Source organism: Scomber scombrus, chromosome 23 (assembly GCF_963691925.1).
Source record: "Scomber scombrus chromosome 23, fScoSco1.1, whole genome shotgun sequence".
Lineage (NCBI taxonomy): Eukaryota > Metazoa > Chordata > Actinopteri > Scombriformes > Scombridae > Scomber > Scomber scombrus.
Window position 1 is genome coordinate 14,687,963 of NC_084992.1, and position 22,487 is coordinate 14,710,449.

The following is a 22,487-nucleotide window of genomic DNA, read 5'->3' on the forward strand; positions in this document are numbered from 1 at the left end:
GCATGTTCAAACGCTCACTTGGGTGTACAGAACATCATAACTGTTAATATGCGCTGGGAAAAACACTTTAAAAAGAAACGGTACTGTATTTACTTAATTATATATTGTTCAGACACGTTTATTGGCTATTATTTATTTTATTTTGAATGCGAGTGCCGGAAATACGTCTTTTTCTCTGCTGCTGACAGCGAATCTCGTCGCGTAACTAACATAGCGACCGGCGCTTTGGTGGAGTTTGACGTGGCACTCTGCTTTCACTGAGAAGAGGACTCTGCCCGATACACAGGTAAACACCAAAACGACATCATTTAGACATGTAACCAAAACCAACACGTATTTGTGTGTCCTATCACTCTTAATTTGAGGGTATTTATGTTTGAATTACGTGTGCTTCTTCCGCAAACGAAAACTTTGTAGTAATTTACGTGTAACTAGCTAGCAAGATGTTTTCCATCAATGTGTAGTCAACGCTGTAGGAGATGCCGTGCTGTCACATCACCGTGCTTTTTCTTTTGATAAAGGTATGAAGCTACTTCTAATAACCAGGATAGTATTGTACAAAAGAGGGCAACATGTAAGTCCAGCTGGATGTGACCTGAAACCAGACAGGGATGCTCTGGCGTTTTTAGCCAGCTTAACGGTCTTTGACGTGGCAATTCTCGGAAGTGTCAGACACAGTATAAACCCAACTATTCATAGTATACCACGATTAAGTTTGTCGATTTACTCTTTTGCCAGTGGTAGAATAGGTGACACCTGTTTCTTATGCAGTAACAGAGGTGTTTCATGGTTTATAAAAGTGAGTGTGTCAATACGCAGCTGGTTTTGTTGACCCAGCTGTGCCAAAGTTCATCATCTTGACCTGAAAGCTTTCGATACATTTAAATAGTCTACCAACCCCATAGCTTTCACTTTTAACTCATTATTTACTACATATAACCTTAATCCTACTGACTGGGGTGCCTGCAGACCCCAGGAGTATACTTTTTGTCATATCCCACAGGTGATATATTCTTTTAATTAGTACTTTTTAAAAATATCCATGTATTGGGGTTCAGGGCAGCCAATGTCTGCCTAATAGATGAAGCTATTTATTGAATTCATGTTTACCATGGATCATAATTTGAAGTGTCACACACTATGGGGGGTGTATGATGCCATGATGGTTGTTTCTTACAGTAATTTGGGTTTCCCAGGGGCCTCAGTCTGCACTCCTTGTATGTTCAATATGTTGGTGGAATGAGGACCAAAAAGCTAAAGAACATGAAAAGGTGTAGCAGGGTTAGGTGAAGTTTAAGTGGTTTTTGTTTGTTTGTTTGTTTTTTAATGTTTTTTTCCCCCTAAATAACCTTACAGGCCTCCCTCTGTGGTTGTCATAATGTGAGAATTAAGCAAATGTGTGGTTAAACACTGCCTATTATGAAAATTGCCACTTAATTGTAGTTCTGACAGCTAAATGGAAACAGACAACTCATGTACTCATGTAGTCACTTGAGGATTATATTACCAAAGATAGGCCTGCTTTATCTCTCAATAAGCAATGTCAAAAGTCCATGTTACACGAGTGTTGTTGATTGCGTGAGGTCAAATATCCGTTGTTGCCGGTGTGGCCGTGAATGCAGGTGAAATTAATACATTTATGAGTAACCCAAAAACGAGTGTCCAAGAGTGGAAGGCTTTCACCAGGAATTTTCTGTTTCTATATGGTGTGTTTTCATTATGCAGTAGGAGAACAAAAATAATAATAATAATAATAATAATAATAATAATATCCATCTTTAATTCAATCTTTTCAACTTCACAGGTTGTCAAAACGCCTTCATCTTGGCATGAGAAGACAGTAACAGCCGTCCCATCAAAATGAGTCAACAGGGTTATGTTGCTGCACCTCCGTACTCCCAGGCCCAGCCTGGGATGGGGGGCTACCAAGGTGGATTTGGACCTGGTCCTGCACAGCCCCTCTATGGGCACTATGGGGGACCGCCTCAGACATTCAATGCTCCACCAACAGGTGAACCACTTTCCCTTCTGTTTGGATAGTTTCCCAAATAACGTGCTACTACTGTAGTAAGGCTGGTAACAGGTGTGATCTTGCCTTCTGAAGCTGTATACCTCAGCTCATTCATACTTAAATGATTTCAATTGTAGTAAATGAGCTGTAATAATAAATCACAATTCTCAAACTCATACAGTTAATGCTTGCTTATGTTAATAAATTGCATGTTATATATCCTAGTTGGCAGCTGAAGGTATTTTGTATTGTATTGTTCACTCTGTTCATTCATATTCTACACTAACTTTAATATAACACACGAGGTACCAGCAGCACCTGGTTCAAAAAATTTAATGGCTATATTTTAAATGTCACTACGCACTGAGACAAGCTCTGTGTGATTTGAAGTGTAAGCATTTTTTAAATCGCTGAACCACTAACAAACTTAAGGTCTTCAGAAAAGGCGGTAAAGGCACCAGAAGAAGTTTTTTGGCAACAATGTGGAAGTACTGTAACCACAGTGGACAGCACTGGAACCAGGATTCTGACAAATAGATCTATGTTTGTTATTTGACCTTTATTTAACCAGGGAGTCTCTTGAGATACATCATCTCTATCACAAGGGACACCTGGCCACAATGTCAGCTTAAAATATGTGTCACAACTACATCAATAAGGCAGACGACTGTAAAAACCGAGCTCTGTGTCATGTCCTTTAAAACAGCTGTCTCATGCTGCACATCAGCGTTGAGGACCAAACTTAAAACTTAAAACCCGAACCATGATTAGAATGTAACAAAACAGGTCGGGTTACTATGATTTAAAATGAACAATAATCTGAAAATTGTTTATCATACTCAATTTAATTAGAACCTTGCATACATAAAATTGTAAGATGCAGCGTAAGGGCATCTGGACAATGATGACCATACAAATTGAATTATAATGTCTGTTACTCACTGCAGGTATGATGAAACCACCTATTTCTTCTGCTGCCGGCATGCCCCCACCTCCAGTGTCCAGTCATTACAATCCGAATGCCCAGCAGAACGGGGCTCATCCACAAAGGTAACGATCTTCACTAAATAGCGACTGCTCGGTGTGGCTAATTCTATCTGAAAATTGAAGTCAACATAAATTGGTTGTGATGGTGATTTACAAGAAACTGACCACTGATTTTGTCTTAATCAGTGAGTGGGAAAAAATGATTTCTGAATTAACACACATGAGGGGGACAAAATATTTGAATATAACGCACTCCAGTACACCACCACCCACGACGACCTCAATAATAAACATTAAAAAAGTATAATTACCACTTTTATGTCAATGTAAGCAAAAATGAAGACGTATAGTTTTCGTAAATATAGAAATGATGGTGGAGCTGTTGTGTTAGATTGCATTAGATTGCACAGGTGTTTCTAATGAAAGTGAGTTCATTATGAGTGTGAAGTCTCATGGCCAGTGAGTGTATATTACTAATCATTCTTTTATTCCTCAGATACCCTGCTCCACCAGCTGCATCTGCTGCTTATGGACAACCTCCACAGTCAGCATACAACAGCATGGCCTCCCCGGCTCCACCTCCAGGGCAGCAGCTTACTAATCAGATGAGTGCTATGAACTTGGGTAACTATGGTAAGTTTGATATTTACTGATTCATACCATCTGATAAGAAAAATGACACCAAGTGTGTACTCACCAAAACCCACGATTAATGTACCGTAGCTGCAGGACCCATGCAGAGCCCTCCTCCTGCACCAAGCTCTGTAGCCCAGCAGCCTTTCCAGATGGCCCCTCCTCCAGCCATGGGACAGCCGCAGACACCTCCAGGCCCGCAGTCACCCCACATGCCACCACAGATGACTCCACCACAGTCATCCCCAGCAAGCATGCCAATGGCAGGCCCACAGATGGGGGGACCACCAATGGCAGGCCCACAGATGGGGGGACCACCAATGGCAGGCCCACAGATGGGGGGACCACCAATGGCAGGCGCACAGATGGGGGGACCACCAATGGCAGGCATGGGTAGACCCTTCCCTGGGCCACCTCCTCCTGGTGCTGGAGGTTTCCAGCAGCCTGGACCTGGACCTGCTGGTCCACTTGGATACCCACAGCAAGGAGGTAGCTTTGACCCTGCGTATCAAAATAAGTTGAGCTCACACCATTAAAAAAGCATAATTAAAGGGATATAACAGCTTTTTTGACATACGATTGTATTAGTCATTTACAAATAGCAATACTGACACATTGTCATAGTTCAGGTTCAGTATGTGTGTAGTATGTCTTTTATCTTTGGTTTTCCTCACAGGCCACTCTCTATTTCAAAGCCATTTACAGCTAAACTTTAGTCAACTGAATATAGCTCTATACTTTACTTTAAAGCCAATAAAAATCCACTAATAGCCATAATGTCCTTTTTAATATTCAGGTCAGTTTGGGGGGCACATGGCTGGGCCTCAACCAGGCATGCCAGGGGGCTTCCCTGGAGCACCAGCCTCAATGGCTGGCCCACCTCAGAAGAAGCTGGACCCCGACTCTATCCCCAGCACAGTGAGTAGATGACTAATCCCCCTGGGACTGCACACCTTCACATACCAACATACCACATATGTCATTCCACATTTTCTGCTCTGAAACAGCAGCTCATTAATTCATCAGAAGGAGTCTGGTGTCTCTTTTTGTTCATTTTAATCATATTTGAATTAACTGTAATTATATGGTAATAGATGAATAATTGTGAAAAAGGTTAAGGCTTACAGAAAAATGTGCGGTGATAACAATTTGTCCTCACAGTCATGCACATAATCAAGAAAAATGCAAACACAAATTTGATAAACATTGTGCATGCTTTGGCTGTTTCTATTAATGTTTATTATCTATCAAACAACTCCAATGGAATCAGATTGTACTGTAATGCAAAACTTCTTTTTAGACCCAAGTCATTGAGGATGACCAAGCAAAGCAAGGAGGACAAATCTTCAACACCAATATCAGAGGTCAAGTTCCACCTCTGGTCACCACTGACTTTGCAGTACAGGACCAAGGTAACCCAAAATAACTAAAGTATAAAGTAGCGCTAAACTCTCTTTAAGCACAAACGGTTTATATCACATGCTTATCTGTAGCAACTAGGCCTGTTACAATAATTATGTTATCGACTTATCGTACAATAACGTAATTATCAACATCATCATGTCTATATATCGAATTATCGTATGATACATGGACATGACTTTGATCTTTTTTTAAACCTCAATATTGCCACACTTTGTATTAGCAGCTAAGAGGCTATTCATGTCACATTGGCTAAGCGAGTAGTTGCCTCCATTCCTCACTGTGCACATCCTGAGTGGATTTTTATGCAATTATATTATCATTATATCAGTGGTATAAAACAATCATCACATGACAATAATATCGTTTATCGCGATTATCTCAGAGACAATATATCGTCTGAACAAAAGTAGTTATCATGACAGGTCTTGTAGCAACTGTATCCCCAACACATTTTTTTGGGAAAGAACCTTTTAAAACACATTTTGTTTCTACAATTCCTACATATGTATACAGCCTATGTAATTGTTCATGTTAAGTTCAGGAATATCTATGTCATTTGTGTTGGGTATTTTATAATTTATAGGCTTTCTTTAAACTAGACATTTCCATGATGATTGTAATGGACTGTTTCTGGTAACTATAAATTAAACATGGGGAACTTAGCAGTCCGTATTTCTTTTCTAATGGGGTGGCACTAAAAATGAGCTCTGTCATGATATTTAGGTCACTGACTCTTCTTTTTGCTAATCCCAGGCAACGCCAGTCCCAGGTTCATGCGCTGCACCACCTACTCCTTACCCTGCACCATTGATCTGGCGAAACAGTGCCAAGTGCCCCTGGCTTCCATCATTAAACCCTTTGCCAGCTTGCCAAAGAATGAGGTAAGTCATGGTTTTACTTACAACTTGAAAGTCTGTTGCACAAGTTCCAATAACATTAAAAAAAATACATAATCCGCAACTAAAATAAACAAGAAGAAACAGATTTAATTGATTCTTAACATCTTTTCTGTGAAATAAGCAAACTTTCCTGGTGTGCTGCAAGTCCATCAGTTAGAAGAAAAGGTTTGATTAGATTAGTCATTTTGCTGATTTAAATGTTTTGACATGGATGTATCAATCAATCTGTACTTTTGGTATGACCTTTGAATGGAAGCAAAAATAAGACAATACAAATCTTCTTGAGGGGGTCCAAAGTTTATAAATGGGAAACTTTGCATGCAAAACTGTTCATACCACACCAAAGCATTTTTATCCTAAGAGTGCACTGTGTTTTGGAATTTTCCACACTGTCATCTCAATAATGACTTATGAAACTGAAAATAACTCTTGTGGGGGACTCCGTTTTGTGTGGTAGGAAGGGTTAGTGCATTTTCAGTGAGTAATGCCTCATATTCTCCCATTAGTGTTTTGCATTTTTTTAATTAAATGTTACAATCTGAGATTCTTAGGCACCACAGGCCTTAATTATAACATTTATGATGATTTTGTTTATGAGAGCCTTCTGAGGCATTAAAGTGTATGATAGAGATTGGAACATTTTTTTAATTTATTTTAAATTGAAACTGAAAAAAAGTCTAGTATAGTATAGTCACAACCACCAAATTTAGTTCTCCTTTGATGGACGTAGTACTGTAAAAGTTAATTTGTCCTGTGAATGACCTCCTTTTTGGATCATGTGTGGTCCAAGATATTTTCCCTTCCACCCGCCTTCTCCCAGACACCAATAGACCTTTTTAGGCAATGTTAGCTTTGTCTCTAGCTGGCTTTAGGCTAATTAACTAATGTCATATCTGCTTGGACCACTGAAGAAGAAAGGAGGTTTATACAAAAGGAATTAAACTTTAATGTTTTGCACTCTCAGGTTCCATCCAGTACAACATGAAGTATATTCCCATTAGAAATACCAAAGCAGTAAAACTAATCAGTGCTCTGAATTTCTGCACAGCTGAAAATAGCATATTGTTGTGCTTGGATGTCGTGTCCATTGTTTTTGCACATAGATTTTGTTAACCGCACTTCATAAACAGCCTTCAGATACTGTAAACACTTTTACTCTTAAGTCCAAAGTCTAATAATAAACCTATTAGCTGATTTGTTTGCATGGAAGTTCACTGGAGCCAAATGTTTTTAATTTATATTGCCAGCAGGGAGCCTTAAATTTATAAGGTTAAAACGGTCTCTATTATCTGCAGGCCTGCATACAGCGCCTTGGTATATTAAACAGCATATTAAATTGGTATATTAATTTTGTATATTAATTTGGTATATTAAACTAAGTATTTACATTAGAATATACACATGTTCTGTATGTATGCAGCATGCATTTTTTGGCTGTCATGGAATCAGACATTGTTTATATGAGCATACAAAATATGGTTGAGTATGGGTCCAAGTAGACATTGCATTAGTGAAAACATAGGAAGCCTCACATGAAATGTATTCACTTTTTTGATAATATTAAAGAAGAAATAAATCATAATCTACAGTATACATTGTGTGTTAGATGACATTTTCTGTACACACTCAACAATTTGCAGTCTATAGTTAAGATTTTACAGCTGTTACATCCACTGCCTTTTTGGAAAAAGTTACATGAGATTTATTTTTAATAGAATATCAATCATAATGTCTATTGTATTTCCCATGCAGACTCCTCTATATGTTGTGAACCATGGTGAGACGGGCCCCATCCGCTGCAATCGATGCAAGGCCTACATGTGTCCCTACATGCAGTTTATTGATGGCGGTCGTCGCTACCAGTGTGTTTTCTGCAACTGTGTTAATGAAGGTACGTCATTGTATCAAAAATTTTACCTCCAGGGTTGGGAGCTTTAAAATTGTATTCCGATACAGTTACTAGTTACTTGTTAAAAACTGTAGTCAGTAACATAATCCAAGTACCACAATAGTAAAGTAATGTAACTTGATTACTTTCTGTTACTTTAGGATTACCGCAATGGCCATTTTCTATGCACATAAAAACAGCTCTGATGGAGCTCAGGGTTCATCTAGAAGTTCTGCTTTATTATAAACAATCCTACTTATAAACCTGAGTCTGTGTGTAACAGCTGATCTGTAGATACGCAGCAGAGCACAGAACATTATTTACCGTCAGATCCAGATGTTGCTGCAGCCAGCTGTGACATACAGTGTCATGGATACTATATCTATACCGTGTCCTGCTCCTGCCAAAGATGACAACTCACAGCCTTGTGACTTATGGAAAAGGAGTTCCAATTCTGTAAAGAAAAAGTGAGACCAACTTGCACACACCCAAGTGAACATTATACAAAGATAGGCAGAGCTACAGAAGTCAAAACACACACCAGTGTCTCCTGTTATTTTCCAGAGCCCCAGCTTGTACGTCACCTCATTCTCCCTTATCATATTCTGCTACCAAAACTGTCCCTGATATCCTGCATTCTCACACCACATATCCTGCTCTTTAGCTGAATCTCTGCATGTACACTCTGCTTCTAACTGTTGCACATTGACCTCTGCAATGCCATAACAGCCAGCTGCAGAAAAGCGCAAAATATTTTGTGCATAGGTATAAAACGGAGCAGATAGCAGGTGCAGATACTGCCCAAATAGTGGTGCTATAACATTCAACATGCTCAGGGAAAGCCTCTGATGAAACACTGCCTGGCCCGCTGGCTGTGTGAAGTATGAGTCTGAGTCTTCTTTGACTCATTCAGTATTTAACGTGTTTGGCGACCAGTGACCCACTGTCAGGTCAACACGTTACGCACACATAGTCATATCGGTGGAGAGCAGTAATGTGCGCTACAAGCTGTCATAAACTCTACTAAGAACTTTGTGGATCAGCAAGTTAATTTGCCCTCTCGTTTCTGCTCTGCTCACGTTTGGGACTTATTCAGTACATTGTTGTATATCGTTCTTTATTGTAAAATGTGTTTTTAAAATTATAATTCTGTTAAATAATCCCCATTTTTACTAAATGTACCTGTAATCAGATTACGTCTTTTTTTTTTTTTCTGTAGCGAAATACAGTTACCTTTCCTTGTATCTTAATTACTTAATGCCGTTACATCTATTCAGTTACTCCACAAGCCTGGTTACCTCACCCTAAAAATTACAAGGAGCCAGCAAAAGACGCATCAAGTCAACTTTCAAAATCATAAAGAAACAGTTCACTTACACTAACAGTTAAATTGAATTTATTCCTTAGTGCCAGTCTTCTATTTCCAACATCTGGATCACATGGGCCGGAGGGTGGACTTCTATGAGAGACCTGAGTTGTCTCTGGGATCCTACGAGTTTGCAGCCACCCTGGACTACTGCAAGGTAAAGGACAACTGTTGACTGCTCATCAATACACATTATGCCAAGTGGATTAAATTGATCAAAAGCGACACTTAACAACACTTAAATGTAGGGTTTGTTTGCTGTTTTAAAGCTCAGTTCATGCATTGATTATTAAACAGTCGCAAAAGACTTGTCACTTGAAATATATGGTGCATAAGGCTAAATATAGAGTAATTTGCTAGGACCTTTTTAGCACCTTGAATTATTCAGTTCACACTAATTATATTAAAGCTGATTGCAATGTGAAAGTGGCTCAGTTTCTTTGAAAACTCTAAAAGGACATTGTTGCTTATCAACCATATGTCCCCATGGAGGCTGTGGCTGTTGAGAACAACATCAGGCGGTCAGAGTAAGTTGGCAAAGCTGAGTCACTCCAGTGGCCTACTTTTGCTCTGTTTATTAAGACTTATAAACAGCCCCTGCAGGCCAGCTATTAAACAAAATCCTGCAAGGTGAGTTTCTTGTCATGGGTTGTAGCTGTGGTAACATAACAACTGAAAAGCCCCCTGTCATACAGCGGGAGTACAGTTTCCCGCCATTCAGGAATTCAAACCTACAACAATCATCTCACAACTGTCCCAACCTCTGAGCAAATCCAAATGGAATTAATGGTATTTTAGAGGTAATAACTGAAATGTAAAGTAGAGGGCATAAGGGCAGAGCTCAGGTTAAGTCAAGTTTTTCGATTTAAAAAAAGTAACACATTCATTACATCTGCTCCTTTCTTCCGCAGAACAACAAGCCTGCAAATCCCCCAGCCTACATCTTCATGATTGACGTGTCCTATAACAACATTAAAAGTGGACTGGTCAAACTGATATGTGATGAGCTGAAGACTCTGTTGGACAAGCTGCCCAGGTACACATAATAAATCTGAAAAACACACACTCATTCTGTATTGACAGTAATTAAATATGCATCGTCCATTCAGAATGCTTCCCTAATCTGTAAAATCCTGGAGGAATTTCACATCTTCCACTATCTCATTTCTCCACGTAGATCATATCTTCAATTAACTATCAGAATCAGTTTAAAATGTCAAATTCAACGCTGTTAAATCACAACCAACGCATGCCTTTCCAAAAAAAGTCTTCCTCGAGTCTCAAACATCAAGCCAAGTATTTGTCCTCATCAACGGAATATTCTTGCATGACGTTTTGCAGATGGTGGGTATCGGTTAGGGACGGCGCCTCGGCTGCCAAAAACGGAAAATATTATAGTGTATGCTCTGATCTCTGACAGGCATCCAGAGCAAAAACAAAACAAAAAGGTTTGCTGTACAGATGGCTCTGGTTTTAGTGGTATCCATTACTCTGGAAGTGAGTTTTTGAAAAAAAAACTTATCATAGAGGGAGGAATGATATACTTCACCTGGTTACTCCTAAAATAACTTTTGAAGCTTTCTTTTCTTCTCTCTACTTCACCGATGCCAGCAGCAAGAATATCCATATTTGTCTGCTGCCATGACATCATGCTTTAAACACTTTAGTAGAAGTGTACTCTAGATAAACCTTCTCTTCAGTTATGATTTTTTGTTTGTTTTAATAGGCACTCAATCATCTGGACACCCAGAACTTTTATATGCTTTATGCTGTGTTACAGTATTTACCAAATGCATGTTTAATTCATCCCCAAAAAAGCACAAGCCTAGTTCAAGTAAATGCAGATGTAGAATTAAGCCTACATTAAGTCTACAATAAAATTTTTTGGTCATCAGTGGTGTTTTTAAATCACAGTCTGATATGAAAACAAGCTCAATAACCTCATTCAATCCCAGTGTGTTATTTCTAACAATACCTGCGACTTTTAAATGTTGATAGAGTTGAGTAGTTGCATGTTTACTTCAAAAGGGTCTTGATGTAAATAGCGTGTCCGCGTGATTTAAGAAGAGCGACCTACAAACTGCAGTTGGTGGTGTCAGTTAAGAATGATGATGGTGAATGAGTTTGATGTATGGTTTCGGTTCAACCTTGCTAATAGTTCCACACCTAAATTCACAGAGTTCTGGTTAATGTCAGAGTTTTTTTTAATATTTCTGAATGGCCGGCATTACTCACCAGTAAAATGGTTTAATTGTTTCCTTTTCCAACTAATATTGACTTTTATCTTCTTCAGATACCCACTTTCACACTGACACACTCAAACACTAATAAACAGCTCTATATTGGATATAATTCCACTGCTAGATGGATGTTTATACTTGACTATTTGACATGGTTGAGAAATGGTCTTTTAATGGGTGAATTAGTGCTAAGAAATGATGTCCACCCCAAAGATAAACCACATTCTTGTCTTGTGTTTTCTTTTATGCTACAAAAGTGCCAGATTTAGCCTCTGAATGATTTTAAAGGGGATAGTAAAAATATACAAAAGTTCCTGAAAGCTTCCAATCCGTAGGATCTCAGCGGTGACTGCAGGATGACAGTCGGCTCTTGTAAACGTTACAAACAGAGCTCTGACATCGTTGCATTTATACACTGCACACATGTAGCCAATGTGAGTAGAGTTTGAAATGACTTACTCCAACCATCCTGGAACTCACAGATGCTTGTTTTCTCTCTCCCTCACCAGAGAGGACGGTGTGGAGAGCTCGGCGATAAAAGTCGGCTTTGTCACCTACAACAAAGTCCTCCATTTCTACAACGTGAAGAGTGCCCTGGCCCAGCCCCAGATGATGGTTGTGTCAGACACGGCCGAGATGTTTGTCCCGCTGCTTGACGGCTTCCTCGTCAACTACCAGGACTCTAAAGCTGTTATCTACAAGTGAGACACCGTTCTTTTAATTCCCCTTCACGCAATAGAGGAGAGAATCAGCCATGTTTTTCCTATATAAATCTCAGTGAAGACTTTAGCACGTATCTGACACATTGAAATACAATAGATGAGCATAATGCAAGTCAGCTGGATGTTTGAGATACCAACAACGAAGCCATAATCCTGTTCTCTTCACCTCTAGTCTTCTGGACCAGATCCCTGACATGTTTGCAGACACCAACGAGAGTGAAACTGTCTTTGTCCCCGTCATCCAGGCCGGCGTGGAGGCATTTAAGGTCAGCCAGAGGGTGACATCTGTCAGCATGGCATGGGAGATTAGGGACCTACGGAAACTTTGTGGAAGCATGTGCGACGCTTGTAGTTTTGGATACAGACTATTGTCTAGAAAGCAAAAGATAATTATCATTATTTTCATTTGACAGTAAGCTTCCTGTTTGAGGAGCCACATTTTTACTGGCAGAGCAGTGTTTCTCAATCTACTGTAACACTCCGCCCTTATTTTTGTCCGTTTTCTAATCCCTTCACTCATGCATTCAATTAAAATATCGTGCAGCCAAAACACATAACAGTTAACATGTTTTTCCTTAAAGTTCACCGAACCAGGGACGAGATCACAAGTTTGTTTCAATTTGTCAAACTGTTTCAGATATATTGCTCGCGTCAACTCGTTTAACTTATCAACTCAACAACCTAGCAAGCTTCTTTCTTTCTCTTCCTGATATGTTTGTGTTTACTCTAAAGTCCAACAAACTTCCCCTGAGGTATGAGGTCAGCATTTTGGCGCACAGTAAAGGAAAAGTTCACGCACAGCTTTTAATTGAAAGCAGTTGTGATATTACACAACACCAAAGAGTCAATGACTTCTTGTTTATTTTCTCATGCTTATTCATGTTCACATTTTTATTTTGAGTTCTATTACCATCTTTATCTTTGTTTTATCAGTTTATTCTGTACTCAGCAAAACAAGTTTATTATTAGTGGAATATTTGATTGCTCTGCAGGAGTTGAATTTTGTACCTCCTGACCTCCATAATTTCACTGCAATGCTGGAAACAACATGTCAAGGAAGGAACACGCTACACACCTTAGTGATTAGATCTGCTTATTTCGATATTTTTCTCATCCTTTTCTTCCCTGCAGGCAGCAGAATGTAGTGGAAAACTCTTCATCTTCCACTCATCCATGCCCACTGCTGAGGCTCCTGGCAAACTGAAGAACAGGGATGACAAAAAGCTGGTCAATACTGACAAAGAGAAAGTGAGTAACTTTTTGTATTGAGTGAAGTTACACTGCAGTTTTTTTATGAGCTGTAGAGCGAAGAAAAACAGAACTCAGGCCATTTTACTTGCTGTAAGCAGAATCATTTGTTTTTTTCAGCGTATTGGGTTTATATAAAATCATTATTTTAAAATAATTGCCTGTCATGGCAATAAAATAGTGAACGAAACCAAAGTGCATTCATCTGCGTGGGAGTGGTAGGTTGTGCTGGATACTATCTTTAAGCTTCATTTGAAATTCAAGTCTGCTGCTGCAGAAGGCCGCTGACTTACCAGACGTATTCTCTGTTGTTGTTTTTTCCCCATAGACCCTGTTCCAGCCTCAGAAGGGAGTGTACGAGCAGCTATCTAAGGACTGTGTGGCACAGGGCTGCTGTGTGGATCTCTTCCTTTTTCCCAGCCAGTATGTGGATCTGACAACCATGGCGGATGTGCCCTCACATACCGGAGGCTCTGTCTACAAGTACAATAACTTCCAGGTACAACATCTGAAGGCGTAACTGTTTATGTACAGGCCACACAGTATGTTACACAGATATAGACAGTATGACAAATGTTTTTTCAGTTTTTATTCCTCCTCCTTTTACTTAGAAGTCATAAATTAGTACAAGCTCAGTATAAACTAGCTGTATCCACATGATGACTTTGGCACGGTAACCGCAGTCTAATATAATGCTGTCCCATAGGAAACGGTGCAGCAAACTGTGGAAACTCCTCCAAACAGTATAAACACACCAAATAGGCTGAAGTGCTTTATTAGTAGCAGTATAATGTGGGCATTTAACATAAAATATTATCTGTCACTAAGAGCATTTTATCACTCCATAAAAACTAAATAATGTAATTTAGAGTGATATAAATACGCAATCTATTATTTAGTTTTGCCCAAACTTTTGAGTCAATGAACTCTGCTGGTATTAAATGAAATTACCTGTGTTAAAGTCATTTATGAGCCCCAATCTGCTTGTCAAACCCATGGGATGAAGTTACAACACTGCCATCTGCTGGTTTTATAGTATATGTATGTATATATATATGCTACTGAATCAACTGTGCTCAATGTTGTCAGGTGGAGACAGATGGAGAGCATTTCCTGAGAGACCTGAGGAAAGATGTGCAGAAGAGCATCGGATTTGATGCCATCATGCGCGTCCGTACTAGCACAGGTCAGGAATAATTACACACGTATATTTGTGTATCCATGTATAACAAAGAAAATGGTCATGTTAAACTGTTCTTCAAACGCACACACTGATGACAAAACCACTGCTGTAGGAATTTACATTACTGTCTGTTTACCTTCAGGCTTCAGAGCTACAGACTTCTTCGGTGCCATCCACATGAACAACACCACAGATATAGAGATGGCAGCGGTGGATTGTGACAAGGCCGTGACTGTCGAGTTCAAGCATGATGACGCACTCAATGAAGAGACCGGGGCTTTCATACAGGTACGAGAAAAAAAAAATACTATCTGTTATTCAGTGTCAAATCTCTGTGGTCTGATTATAACTTATGTTTGAACCCCGCATTTCCCAGTGTGCTTTGCTCTACACCACCATCAACGGGCAGCGACGCCTCCGCATCCACAACCTCAGTCTCAACTGCACCTCGCAGTTGTCGGAGCTGTACAAGAGCTGTGAGACCGACTCACTCATGAACTTCTTCGCCAAATCAGGTGACTGTCATTGTACACTTCACTGGATGGAAATACACTGAGATAGTCTTGTTCATTAAGAATTGAATTTAAAGCTCAGATTATATATTAACATTAAACCATATTGCCATACATTTACATTGATACTGAAATACAGTAGAAGTGAACTTTTTTTCTCCTGTGATCTTTTAACACCAGATTATTTCATCAGGGTGTCCACTACTGTCAACTCGCTTTATTTACGGGTCTAATGTTGTGCAGAAGTACTTTGCTGATGTACTGCAGCATAGTTTTGACCTTTGCAGAATTTACCCCATGCATCACTTGATAATCTAATGCTCCCTGACTCATGAGTAAAAACAGAATGACTTGTGGAAATAAAGACCACATGTTTCACATAAAGTACAGATGACACTGAGTCTCTGTAATCTGCACATAGCGAGACTTAAGTACGGCTGTATTACTGACCTTCCGTTGTCCTCCTTTCATTGGTCCTGCTACTCTTCATCCCCCTTGTCTGTTTTTTCTTCCCCAGTCAGCTTATTTTTTTCATCCTTCATTCTTTGTTTCCTTCCTCATACTTATCCCCAGCAGCTAGTTTGGCCCCTCTGCTCCTCTCTGTCTTTTTCACTAACCTTTTCTTGTGCCCACTCAGCTTACCGTGCCATACTGAACCAGCCTCTAAAGAATGTGAAGGAGGTCCTGGTCAACCAGACAGCCCACGTACTGGCCTGCTACAGGAAGAACTGTGCCAGCGCCTCCGCTGCCAGCCAGGTCAGTGCCGGACCTGGAATGAATTTAGACTTTGAATTTAGGTGCAGAATCTATTTTTATTTCTTATCTTTTTTTTTTTAATGCCTTTGTCCCTGCATCCACATATAGCTGATCCTGCCTGATGTCATGAAAGTGTTCCCGGTCTACATGAACAGCCTGATGAAAACTGCACCCTTGGTCGGCAGCACAGAGCTCGCAACAGATGACAGGGCTCATCAAAGACTGTCGGTCATGGCGATGGGGGTGGAGGACACTCAGCTGCTGCTCTATCCACGCCTCATCCCACTGGTAAGGGACAAGGAGCAAGCTTTATGGAACATTTACTTTTCGTACGTATTCACTTAATAATGCACACCGATTAGATACATGAAGACAGGCAGGGGAATTACAGAAGGATTTTGAAGATATGAATTGTGCCCAAGGAACTGACAGTCAAAATAAGGACTCATCAGAACATGTTTTAATCTCATAAATCTGTATTTTTCTCAGCACAACATCGACGTGCAAAGTGAGGCTCTGCCAGCTCCGGTGCGCTGCTCGGAGGAGCGTCTAGCCGACTCTGGCATGTTCCTGCTGGAGAACGGACACTCCATGTTTCTGTGGCTGGGCCAAGCGAGCCCACCTGACCTCGTCCAGAGCATCTTTAACCTGCCCTCCCTCGCCCACCTGCAAGGACATATGGTCAGAATTAATTTATTAGCACTTTGGTTTGAAAATGAAATAGGATTGTTTGTAAAGGTGTGCAGACCATTTATTGACTTTGTGTTGTTTGGAGACATGACAGCATGGAAAGAGAATGTCTGAATGTTTCGTTGAGCAATTTTCCTTGGCCCAATATTAATCATTTGATACAATTTAACAAGTATAACCTGTGAAATGAACTAAGTGAGTTAACAATAAATACATGGAAAGCCTACAGTGTTCAGAGCTAAAAGAGGGATTTATTTTAAAGGCAAAAATATTGTCTTTTAGTTATCTCAAAACTATAAATCAAGGCAGTGTTTTCCATCTTCACAGCAGTGCATTGTAATGTATCAATGTTCTTTTACTCCTTTGAGTATGATACATGTGTTGAACCAGTGCCAGTGACTTTAGACTTAAGCATCCTTCTTCTTGTGTTTGTCAGTGTGCGCTGCCAGAGCTGGACAACCCGTTGTCAAGTAAGGTCCGATCCATCATCAGTGACCTTCTCGAAAAGAGGCCAAACTCCATGAAAGTAAGGGACTTTTTTTTTTTTTTTTAAAGGATTCTACAAGAAAAACTTTAAATGATATCTGCCTCCCTCTTATGGAGCTACTAAGTAAATACATTCCCTCACAACTGCTACCTCAACCTCCTGTAATATTAAACAAGCTAATCAATTTTTACTTTTCTTTTTCCCCCTCAGCTCCAAATTGTGAGGCAGAAGGACAAACCGGAGATGGTGTTCCGTCAGTTCCTGGTGGAAGATAAAAGCCTGCATGGTGGAGCTTCCTACATGGACTTCCTTTGCTACGTTCACCGGGAAATCAGGCAGCTGCTCACTTAACCTCCGAAGCTCGGCCTCGGTGCCCGCCCCCCCCGTCCCCTCCTCCCGACTGGCCTGGGAGAAACACGGCATTAAAATGGACCATGCTCAAATCTCACAGGGTCAGTCTCACTAGGCTCCACTTGATTCTTCTTATTTTTTGCTATGTGTAGGAAGGACGGTCAACAGACAGGAACTTTTAAAAAAAAAAAGAGTTTATACAAAGAAAGAAGAGGAAACAAGAAACCAATGGAGAGCCTTTTGAGATTCAGCCTCAAGAGTCCAAAGCTGCCTTTCCAACATGCCTTTGCCACCAGTTAGTGTACATTCAGTATGATCTTCAAATAACCACTTGTCATTTCAGGAACTTACATTTTAATGTGGAGGGATGAGATGGACAATACGCACACTTATATTTGCCACACAGATATTTTGTGTGGTGGACTGTGGAGATGGGAGTGACATCAGTGTCTGATGCCTTGTTGGCATAAGCAATACAACATATACAGTACCAGTTTAAAGTTTGGAAACAGGTTTTTGACTGGTACTGTATCTCCACTGTGCATTCTCAATTGAGCAAAACATTTTTTTTTAGATTAACTTTGTACATTTGCACATTCTGGATAAGACAAGGGGTTATTTGTGGGCCATATTGTAGATGTTCACCTAGAAAGTCAATAAATAAAGCTTGCCAGTCTTTGTTATACACTTTCTCCCGTGAAGACCAGATATATATATATATATATATATATATATATATATAAACAGTCTTAGTTAATGTCATAATTTCACTTTTTCTAAAACAACATATGCTCAAAGAAATTTTACAATATTTAGATGACTTTAAAAGAGGTTTAAACAATTTCTCATGATCGCTGTCATAGTGTAACGTGTTGTATTAAATAAACACTTCTTGGAAACTCACAATCATTTTTAATTCTTATAAATAGTGATCCGTAAATGTTAAATTAGAAAAAACAATGGTGAAATGAAAGCCACTGGTTTGCCAGGACTGAAAATTAGTCCTGTCATTACACCGTGAGTCATTCAAAACATTAAGATTTTTCGACCATACATGGCAGAGATACAATCTTCACAGTGTGCAGTGACGCAGAAAATGTTTTGTTTTGGTGTTCGGATGGATACGATCAAAAGAACGGCTGTATTTTTCTACTTGGAGAGCAAGGACCAACTCACGTCCCCGATAAAGAACGTCGTCATGAATCATGAACGCTTCTTTATCTTCAGTGCATGCGTTAGAATATGTACTAAAAAGGGACATTTAAGGAATACTTATTTAAATATGTAATGAGACCGGTATGAAAGAGGAATGACTGCTGATGATGCTGAGAGATGTCAGGATTTTCCAAAGGAGAACGTTTAGGGATGAAATATAAATCTTGTTGCAATGATTCATTGAGGAAAAACTATCCGACATAGCCATATTTTTTAGGAAAGAGCAAACTAAAGCCTCTGTCAAGACACACAGATCAGATCTGTGTAATATATCAAATTGTGTGAACATTTTGTAACAGGAAGCTCAATGTTAAATCACCCAAATTCAGTAAAATCTTGTTATACAGTATAGTCTGTAATGATAATATTTAACACTTCAGTCATGAGTTTTACTTTTCCGCCTTGCATTGTTTTTTGTGGGAGTCATTGCTTTTCTGTAATTCATGTTATGCATTTGATAAATATTGTATGATCTTGTGTATGTGTGGCCTACAAAAAGTCTTTTTTGTACATGAAATACGTGACTTGAGTTAAATATTACCATCTGCCTTAAGTTGATGTATAAGTGGTTAAAAAATGTGTGTCTTAGTGGTCTATGTCTGATTCCAATCTATTTGGTTTGTATGCAAACTTATCTCAGGTAATTTGAGTACCATACTTCTTTAAGTAGTGATTTGAATATAACTGGAAAGATGGATGGTTGGTTTTTGGGTAAGACTTGAGAAAATGTACATTTTTTTTTAATTATTAAAAAGAACAGATGCAAGTCATACAATGTACAATTAAAGCAATATTTTTCCTTCCATTTTTCTTTTCTTCTTCAAACATCCCTTCCCAACTCCTGCCATGTTTTATTCCAAAATCTAAAACTTCTGTCTTATTAAATCCTTGACTGTAACTCTTGTACCTGACTTTTTTCAACTTTGACACCTACATTTTATATCCAAAATCTTAATTTATTTTCTAAATGATGTAACATTAGAGGCTTGCCTCAACCTTCAAACAATTTGGATTGCATACATTTAACACAAAAATAGACTTTCTATTTTGTCACTCCGTTAGAAAATGTAAGATCTACAATGACACAACTATACATCAGAAATATTTATAGTAGATAGATCGTTTTTGAATTTGACATAGTTCAATGCAACCAATATACTCATCCTGTTGATTCCTGTTGCATCGGTGATCTCATTGGTGGCCTACAACACTTATACATTTTGGTTTGATTCATTTAAAGTTACAGTAAAAAAGATTCTAAGCTTAAATCCAAAATGATTCACATAAATGGGTAACACATACCTAAATCTGGTCCTCTCTGCATGTTCAGTATAAATATTACTGTTTGATGAGGTTTAATCCTATCCAGGCGTCAAAGGATTTTTGTCTCAGTGTGTGATCCTGTATCCACCATGAGGGGGCGTCAGATGACCGCTCTTCAGTCAGAAGACAGTGTGAATAACATGCTCTGCTGTTATTGGAAAATAAACTGCATGGATTAACACCTTAATCCACACAAACTATATTCTAAATATATAATTTAGCAATCTAAAAGTCGGTATGTAACCATGTAGTATTATGCAGCTTTTAATGCCCATGAAGTCATTTAACAGAAACTGGGAATTTTGAGGTGTATAGTTTATTTTCTTACTTTTGTCAGAGACCACTGACTTTAAAGCTTGCAATTTTATTTACAGAAGAAATGTAGAAATGTTACATTATGTTCAGAAAGTACGTCTCTTCACCGGCTGAGATATACTGTAACTGTAGATATGTTTAAGGGGCTAACGTTGTCAGGATTTTTTCATAAAACATATAACTGGTAAAACCGAGTCAACAACCAAACATTAACATACAATTTTACAAACAGTAAGGCACACAAACACAAACCAATGCAAAGAATGGCAGGTTTGATGCTTTTCTTGAGCAGAACACACAAATTGCCTCCAATAACACGAGTAAAAACAATACAACACAGCGAAATTCTTCCTTTAGTTTACTAAAATAATGGATGACCAACATGCCTTCATTAGGAGATTGGTGTGTTTGTGACTGCAACTCAGTCATACAGTGTAAAGACATGACAAACATTTATGATATCAACCAATTCTTACGTACATGTCAGATATCCAGCTGTTTGATGGATACTTGCTGTATCCAATATCCAAGTCATCATAGAAAATCAAGAAAAAAAACAGTTAAATAAATGTGAAGCAATTCTTGAACTTACTTACACACTTCTCTCGGCCATCAGGAGGAAGTTAAGTCAGTGAGACTTCTACCCAGCATGCCTTGAGTTTGCTCACACTTGCTTTAATCACAGACAGCAGGAACCATTCAGGTTGATAAGGACCTCATGACTTTAGCCCACTAGGATGAAGAAGAGGAATACAGCAGGAAGCATATTGGCTGAGTATAATTCAAAGTTACAATGCTTGTATCAACAACCAGACCCCAAACGCCCTTTCTTATTAAAAACAGTGAATTATATGAACAAATCTAAAGACCTGAAATTCACCAGAAAGCGCATTTTCATTTAATACTGTACAACTGACAACCTTTTTTTTTTGTACAATGATCATAATACCATATAAATAACCTTGAACACTGCTCTTAGTGTAAACTCCTCAACAGTGCTGCAGAAAACAAAATAAAAACATGTTGATAGATGGTTTACTTTACAGGGAATATACATACATAGTGTTAAATGAAATACACTGAAAGCAGCATTTATCTTAAAGATACCGTCATCTAATGATATACTCATGGTAAATATAGCTACCTGTGTGCTTCTGTAGAGAAACCATCAATATTATGGTCTGATATGACATCAATACAATCCTTAAATTGTCTCTTTCCAATTGGCAAGTAAACATGAACAAAGTTGAAAACTTTCTCATAGAGTTCTTATTGTATTTAACGCTTAATCTATAGTATATACAATTTAAAATGGTACAATGTTTTTTTTCCTCTGAATGCTTCCTTTCAAAGAGCAAAAATACAGACCACAATGGTTAACTAAGTCGGGGTGAGAACACTCTGGAATCAAAAGCCAGTTCGCACTAAAAAGTATCTTGAATGTAAAAACAGATGAATGTGAAGTTGCCTTCGATATTTTGTGGTTGTGTTCTTTTTCCTTTTCTTTTTTTGATGCCGTAAAAAGTCACAGTGATTTCACTTGGCAGTAAATAAAACAAGTCAAGGCTGCAATAGAGATAAAGCAAACCTGTCTATACCCTTTTATCAGAAATTTCTTATTCCGTTTGTGTGGATAATGTTGGAGGCTCACGCAGTTTGCAGAAGTCGGGGTTCAGCAAATAGAAAAGACACTCCAGAGACAGACAGAAAAAAAACCTCAACCTTGATGTTGAGTTTTAAGAATTCAACCAAGCCTGTGGCTTCAAAACATCCTTTATTCTCTCCTATCTATTCATTTTATGTAATACATTTCTGCAATGTAGTCAATAAAAATGTTGACGTGGCAACTAATTCCAGAGTGTTGTGGCCCACGGTAATGAACAATATTTTATCTATGGTCAAAAGTCTGCATAGCACACAGTACACAGTATGACTCCAAGTCAGTTATTGGGCCAAGCTAAAGATGATATTCTCCTCCAAAGTCAGGCAAAAGTTAAAGAACATTTTCAAAGAGGTGCATTGATCGCATGATATTTTCATCCTGTGGATAAAAAGAAACAACATAATGAGAAACTGTAAGTATGCCAGCAGTAGTAAGATCGGGTGTGTCAGGGTATCCAGCTTACATTTTGGCAGCAGTCGATAAACTCGTCTATGGTTACCACTCCATCTTTATTCTTATCCATCTTCTGTTAGAGACAGGAAAGGTAAGAAACATTAGCAAAGACTCTCAAAG

General features: G+C 38.8%; 2 protein-coding genes across 4 annotated transcripts in view; one reads left to right on the forward strand and one right to left on the reverse strand.

Moving 5' to 3' along the window:
• The first annotated feature begins 210 nt into the window (after window positions 1–210).
• On the forward strand, window positions 211–19,511 carry sec24d (SEC24 homolog D, COPII coat complex component). The gene is made up of 23 exons (XM_062444332.1): window positions 211–286; window positions 1,805–2,011; window positions 2,959–3,061; window positions 3,495–3,631; window positions 3,722–4,120; window positions 4,428–4,549; window positions 4,932–5,043; window positions 5,810–5,937; window positions 7,708–7,846; window positions 9,251–9,366; window positions 10,121–10,245; window positions 11,959–12,150; window positions 12,344–12,437; window positions 13,303–13,419; window positions 13,748–13,918; window positions 14,509–14,605; window positions 14,745–14,890; window positions 14,979–15,117; window positions 15,752–15,870; window positions 15,979–16,158; window positions 16,360–16,551; window positions 16,997–17,086; window positions 17,258–19,511. The coding sequence occupies exons 2-23, from the start codon at window positions 1,861–1,863 to the stop codon at window positions 17,396–17,398; spliced, it is 3,210 nt and encodes a 1,069-aa protein (XP_062300316.1). The 5' UTR covers window positions 211–286; window positions 1,805–1,860; the 3' UTR covers window positions 17,399–19,511.
• Window positions 19,512–22,244: 2,733 nt separating this feature from the next.
• Window positions 22,245–22,487, reverse strand: part of kcnip4a (potassium voltage-gated channel interacting protein 4a) — a 93,762-nt gene continuing 93,519 nt past the window's right edge. For all 3 annotated transcript variants that reach the window (XM_062444335.1, XM_062444334.1, XM_062444333.1), the window contains 2 exons: window positions 22,378–22,440; window positions 22,245–22,292 (listed from right to left, as the gene is read on the reverse strand). In XM_062444335.1, coding sequence (XP_062300319.1) covers window positions 22,245–22,292; window positions 22,378–22,440 — 111 coding nt within the window. The remainder of the gene's footprint in view (window positions 22,293–22,377; window positions 22,441–22,487) is intronic.